Source organism: Hemiscyllium ocellatum, chromosome 22 (genome assembly GCF_020745735.1).
Source record: "Hemiscyllium ocellatum isolate sHemOce1 chromosome 22, sHemOce1.pat.X.cur, whole genome shotgun sequence".
Classification (NCBI taxonomy): domain Eukaryota; kingdom Metazoa; phylum Chordata; class Chondrichthyes; order Orectolobiformes; family Hemiscylliidae; genus Hemiscyllium; species Hemiscyllium ocellatum.
In genome coordinates this window covers 53,710,248-53,716,247 of record NC_083422.1, presented here as the reverse complement: position 1 = coordinate 53,716,247, position 6,000 = coordinate 53,710,248, and the positions used below count along the sequence as shown (strand labels likewise).

Here is a 6,000-nt window from a genome sequence, read left to right as displayed (position 1 = left end):
GATGCTGCCTGATCTGCTGAGCTTTTCCAGAACCACACTCTCAACTACACGTGACTCCAGACCAATTAGTGATTGGTATTAAATGCCCTCATCCCATGAATGAATGAAAAGGAAATTAAATATTTGCCTGATTTAAGCTCCTGTGACATTCCTTCAGCTGCTTTACCATGTTAATCATATAAATCCAAATCATGGTTATTAATGGGGGCGGCACGGTGGCTCAGTGGTTAGCACTGCTGCCTCACAGTGCCAGGGTCCCAGGTTCAATACCGCCTCAGGCAATTGTCTATGCAAGTCAGGTGAACTGGCCATGCTAAAATTGCCTGTAGTACTAGGTGCATTAGTCAGGGGTAAATGTAGGGAGTGGAACTTGGTGGATTGCTCTTCAGAGGGTTGGTGTGGACTTGTTGGGCTGAAGGGCCTGTTTCCATACTATAGGGAATCTTAAAAAAAAAGTGAAAGTAAGAAAGCAAAATGAATAAGTCTTTACTCGTGCCTGAGCTAGTAATCTGGAGGATGCAGCAGCCTAATGCTCTGGGAGCATAATTCTAATTCCATTTTGTTCGCTGGTACAACTTAAATTCAGTTAAAAAAAATCTAGCATTGAAACCCAATGTCAATAATGGTGATCATGAAACCATCATCAGTTGTTATAAAAAAACCCATCTATTTTACTAATATCCCTCAGGGAAGGAAATCTGCCATCCTTACCTGGTCAGGCCTACATGTGACTCCAGATCCACAGTAGTGACTCTTAACTGCCCTCTGGACAACTAAGGATTGGCAATAAGAGCTGCCTAGTCAGTGATGCCCACAATCCCATTAATCAAATCTTTTAAAAGAATCTGGTCTGTGGATATACAACAATAAACTTAAAACACCCTTACAAAGCATTCCCTATACACACATGCAGAGAAAAAATATTGGCGTTATGGATGGAGTGAAAATCTGGGAAGGCTGTTTCCTGGCCCCTATCCATGTGATTCACTGAAATGATCTTTCTGCTTGCCAGAGCTCACTATTCTTCAACCTCTCTTCTCCAATACCTTTCACTTTTTTTTTACAAGAAGCACAGAATGACTACTTCACAAATGGAAGAGCACAGCAGTTCAGGCAGCATCCAACGAGCAGCGAAATCGACATTTCGGGCAAAAGCCCTTCATCATTCCTGCATCTGCAGTCATTGTTTTTACCTACTTCACAAATGATCAAGTTTCTAACATGTGGGTTAGAAGTGACAGTTTACATCAACTTCAGGTTTCAGCAGAGAGACCACAACCACCTCTTCCTGAGGTCCGAAGGCTCCTGGAAATCTTCATACCCACAAGCTGTTCAACTACCCAATCAGATCGCTGTTGGCAGGTAGATGGACTTTGTCAGCCACAGCTAGCCATTAGATACTTGCTTCCAGTTGAATCTCATTTCAGAAATGCCCCTGTGGTGTTGGCTGTTGGAGCCAAACTCCTGAACAATATAGCAGTGTAACCACCACTTACAATGAGGTTCACTAACTTCTTTTTAAACGTGCAGTAACTCCTTCCACAATGCTTGATTTTAAAATGGTCTTTATTTTCATTTCTACAAACAAAAACTACAGTCAAATAAAGAACACTGCCTTTACACAAGGCATTCCACATCAACACTGTCAAATAGCATTTGACACTGAACCACAATATAAAGTACAGTGACTGTGCATGTGGACGGTGAGGTGTTTTAAGAAGCATCTTACAGGAGAGAATAGATTTAAAGAAGAGACAAGATTCAAGGTGGGAGTTCCAGAGCTAAAGGCTCCTTCAAGTCATAATAAATCTGTCATTCATTGAATGGAGGCCAGAATAGGAGGGTGTGGACATCTCAGAGTCCTGACGATCTGAATAAGGTTACTGAGGTTGGGAGTGGTGAAGCTATGGGGCATTGAAAAGTCATAGAGATACACAGCATGAAACAGACCCTTCATCCTTGCTGACCAGATATCCTAAATTAATCTAGTCCCATTTGCCAATATTGGTCCCCTGTCCCTCTGAACCCTTCCTGTTCAAACACCCATCCAGGTGCCTTTTCAATGTTGTAATTGTACCAGCCTCCACCACTTCCTCTGGCAGCTCATTCCCTACACGTACCACCCTCTGGGGGAAAGGGTTGCCCTTTAATTCCCCTTTAATCATTCCCCTCTCACCTTAAACCCATGACCTCTAATTTTGGACCCCGTTCTACCCTGAGAAGAAGGATAAAAGTTTTTTAAATGCAAGTGTTCCTGGACAGGGAGTCAATGTATAGAGTCACAGAGTCATAGTAATGTACAGCACAGAAACAGATCCTTAGGTCCAACTTGTCCATGCCAACCAGATATCCCAAACTAATCTAGTCCCAATTGCCAGCACTTGGCCCATATCCCTCTAAACTCTTCCTATTCATGTACCTATCCAGATGCCTTTTAGATGTTGTAATTGTACCAGCCTCCATCACTTCCTCTGGCAGCTCATTCCATACACGTACCATCCTCTGCGTGAAAAGTTGCCCCTTAGGTCCCTTTTAAATCCATTTTGTCAGCTCGTTGGAGTCAGGATCTAGGCTATAGTGCTTCAGGGAAGGAAGCTGCCATCTTTACCCGGTCTACATGTGACTCTAGACCCACAGCAATGTGGTTGACTCTTAAGTGCCCTCTGGGCAATTAGGACCAAGCAATAAATGCTGACCTGTCCAACGCCACCCACAGCCCATGAATAAATGTCCGTGAATAAAGACCGACTCTGTGTTACTAATACTGCATGATGGAGGGATTGGCCTGGAGTGCATTGCAATGGCCTGGACCAGAGGTCAGATAGTGGTCTGCCTCAGCACTGTCCAGTCACCCAGGGAGAGGCCGGGAGTAGGTGACTGAGGGATAGAGTCTGTGCTGACCACTGACAACCACCTCAGCAAAAGCTATCCAGAGGAAAATTCCTCATGGATAAGGAAGCAATGACAAAGCAAGATAGAGGATGTGACAGATGTGGTGGAGAACCGGACATTCAGTCTGTTTTATGATTTCAGAAAAGATAGTCACAATATAAATAATTTCAGCAATTGAACCCACAGGGAGAGGCTGATTAGGCTGGGGCTGTTTTCCCTGGAGCTGAGGGGTGAGGGGTGACCTCATAGAGGTTTATAAAATCATGAGGGACATGGATAGGGTGAATAGACAAAGTCTCTTCCCTGTGGTGGGGGAGGTCCAGAACTAGAGAGGCATAGGTATAGGATGAGAGGGGAAAGATTGAAAAGGGACCAAAGGGGCAACTTTTTCATGCAGAGGGTGGTACGTGTATGGAATGAGCTGCCAGAGGAAGTGGTGGAGGCTGGTACAACATTTAAAAAGCATCTGGATGGCTATCTGGATAGGAAGGGTTTAGAGGGATATGGATCAAGTGCTGGCAAATGGGACTAGATTGATTTAGAACATTTAGTCTAGATTAGAGTGGTGCTGGAAAAGCACAGCAGGTCAGGCAGCATCCGAGGAGCAGGAAAATTGGCGTTTTGGGCAAAAGTCCTTCATCAGGAATGGAGGCAGGGAGCCTCCAGGATGGAGATAAATGGGAGGGATAAATTCCTGGTGAAGGGTTTTTTTCCCCGAAATGTCGATTTTCCTGCTCTTCAGATGCTGCCTGACCTGCTGTGCTTTTCCAGCACCACTCTAATCGAGACTCTGGTTTCCAGCATCTAGCACTATTCACTTTTGCTGAGTTGACTTAGAACATAGAACAGTCCAAGCCCTTCAGCCCTCAACGTTGTGCTGACCTTTTATCCTACTGTCATATCAGACTAACCGACATGCCCTTCATCGTACTCTCTTCCATGTGCGTATCGAAGAGTGGAAGATAGTACAATGAATTGATTTCGAATACCTGGTCAGTATAGACGAGTTGGACTGAAGGGTCTGATTCCCTGCTGTACAGCTCTATGACATGATTTGGAGGTGTTGGTGTTGGACTGGAGTGAACAAAGTTAAAAATCACACAACACCAGGTTATAGTCCAACAGGTTTATTTGGAAGCACTAGCTTTTGGAGCGACAACCACCTGATGAAGGAGCGTCGCTCCGAAAGCTAGTGTGCTTCCAAATAAACCTGTTGGACTATAACCTGGTGTTGTGTGATTTTTAACTTACTTCTATGACACTAATGACTTTTAGATTAGATTAGATTCCCTACAATGTGGAGACAGACCCTTCGGCCGAACAAGTCCACACCGACCCTCCGAAGAGTAACTCTCCCCCTCCTCCAACTAATAACAACTATGCTGAAAATGTGTTGCTGGAAAAGCACAGCAGGTCAGGCAGCATCCAAGGAATGGGAAATTCGACGTTTTGGGCATAAGCCCTTCATCAGGAATGAGGAATCTGCAGACCTCACTTTCTCCTCGAAGATAATAACAACTATGGACGACTTAACATGGCCAATTCATCTGACCTGCACATCTTTGGAATTGACAGTATTATTACCAATACAGAAAAACGCTGGAGAATCTCAGCAGGTCTGTGGAGAGAAAGCAGAGAAGGGTGACTGGACTGGAAACGTTAATTCCGCTCTGCCTTCACAGGTGCTGCCAGATCTGATGAGTTTTTCCAGAAATTCCTGTTCCCGCAGTTATTCCCCTACATTATGATTTTAGAACAACCTTGAAATATATTTATGCAAATAAATCTTGGGAAAACAAAAGGCACCGTGACAATGTTGCATGGAACTGCAATGTTTGCAGATTAAATCTTGCATCTCCCGGAAAGGGAATGCGAACCGTTCCGATGCTTTGCAAGTTCCTGCACCGACCCATTCCCTCCGCTAGTCGGGCGGGTTTGCAAGCGGGGGCCGGTGGTGGTTTGTGTAACCCCGGGACAGCCGAGCGCTGGGACGATGAGGAATGCCGGGCGATATGCAGTCAGTAAGGGAGCTGTACAGGCTCCTGGGCTTTCCCAGTGGTAAGTTTCTGTCTTCCCCCTTTCCAGCGCCCAGCCCCGGAGAGGGTGGATGCCAGTCCGGGCCTCCCGTTCTCCCATTGAGGACCCTCTCAATCCCAGCTGTAAATCCTCCCCCGATTGATACTGCAAGGCCTGGCATTGATGAAAAAAAAAGAGACAGAAAAAAAGTTAACTTTGTTTAAAAGTTTGGAGCTCCCTCCTCCCCACTCGACCTTCGCCCTGTAAATGCTTGGAATTACTTTGAAAATGTCTAACCAGGCGAACATTGAAGGAAGTTGTGATGCCTAAAGATTTGTGTTTTCATCCCCTTTTTAACTAACTGTGCTGTCAGTTTTAATCAGCGCCATTGTTGAGTTATTTGTAATATATATATTTCTTAAATGGAAAATGCCTGTTTTCTGTACAGACTAGTTGTATTTCCTGTGGTGTAGCCCCTCTGCAAGTGGTTTCCAAGCGATCAGATCTGTCAAAGGATATTGTGCCCGATGTAAATTGTTCACTGTTTCCATGTCATTAACACGTCTGTCTCTTGAAGCTTTCTGAATCTAAAAAGCTATTTTTCCATGCGGTAGTATTGACCTGTGGGCAAAAACTGTTCAGCTGTTCTAAGCACAGCAAGATCCCAGGGATGAGGTGAGGCTGACTGTGCTGGGGTTGATATAGCAGTGGTTGTCTCCGACTCTTCCAAGTGCTGTAGAATCTGCAGTGTGCCCTGAGATGTGTTGGTATCTCCTGTGAAATGTGGAGACTTTGACCAGCGCTGCACTGCCTGACTCCAACGTTCAGATGCCAGTCTAAAAGGATTCGCTCAAATCCTTTGGAGTAAGGTTCAGAAACCTACATTGTTCTGACTTGAGGGAAGCTCCGGTGTGGTAATATGACAGGCAAATTCTCCACACTTGGTTTGGATGTTGTCTGGATAAATTAGCAGGTTAGGCAGCATCCAAGGAACAGGAAATTCGATGTTTCGGGCCAGAGCCCTTCATCAGGAATCAGCTCTGGCCCGAAACGACGAAATTTCCTGTTCCTTGGATGCTGCCTAACCTGCTG

General features: G+C 45.1%; 1 protein-coding gene across 6 annotated transcripts in view; it reads left to right on the top strand.

Annotated features, from left to right (window-relative positions):
• The first annotated feature begins 4,823 nt into the window (after positions 1-4,823).
• zgc:123010 (uncharacterized protein LOC641500 homolog) overlaps positions 4,824-6,000 on the top strand; it is a 150,319-nt gene continuing 149,142 nt past the window's right edge. For all 6 annotated transcript variants that reach the window (XM_060842227.1, XM_060842226.1, XM_060842229.1 and 3 more), the window contains exon 1: positions 4,824-4,950. In XM_060842227.1, the coding sequence (XP_060698210.1) occupies positions 4,893-4,950 (58 nt within the window). In that variant the 5' untranslated portion in view covers positions 4,824-4,892. The remainder of the gene's footprint in view (positions 4,951-6,000) is intronic.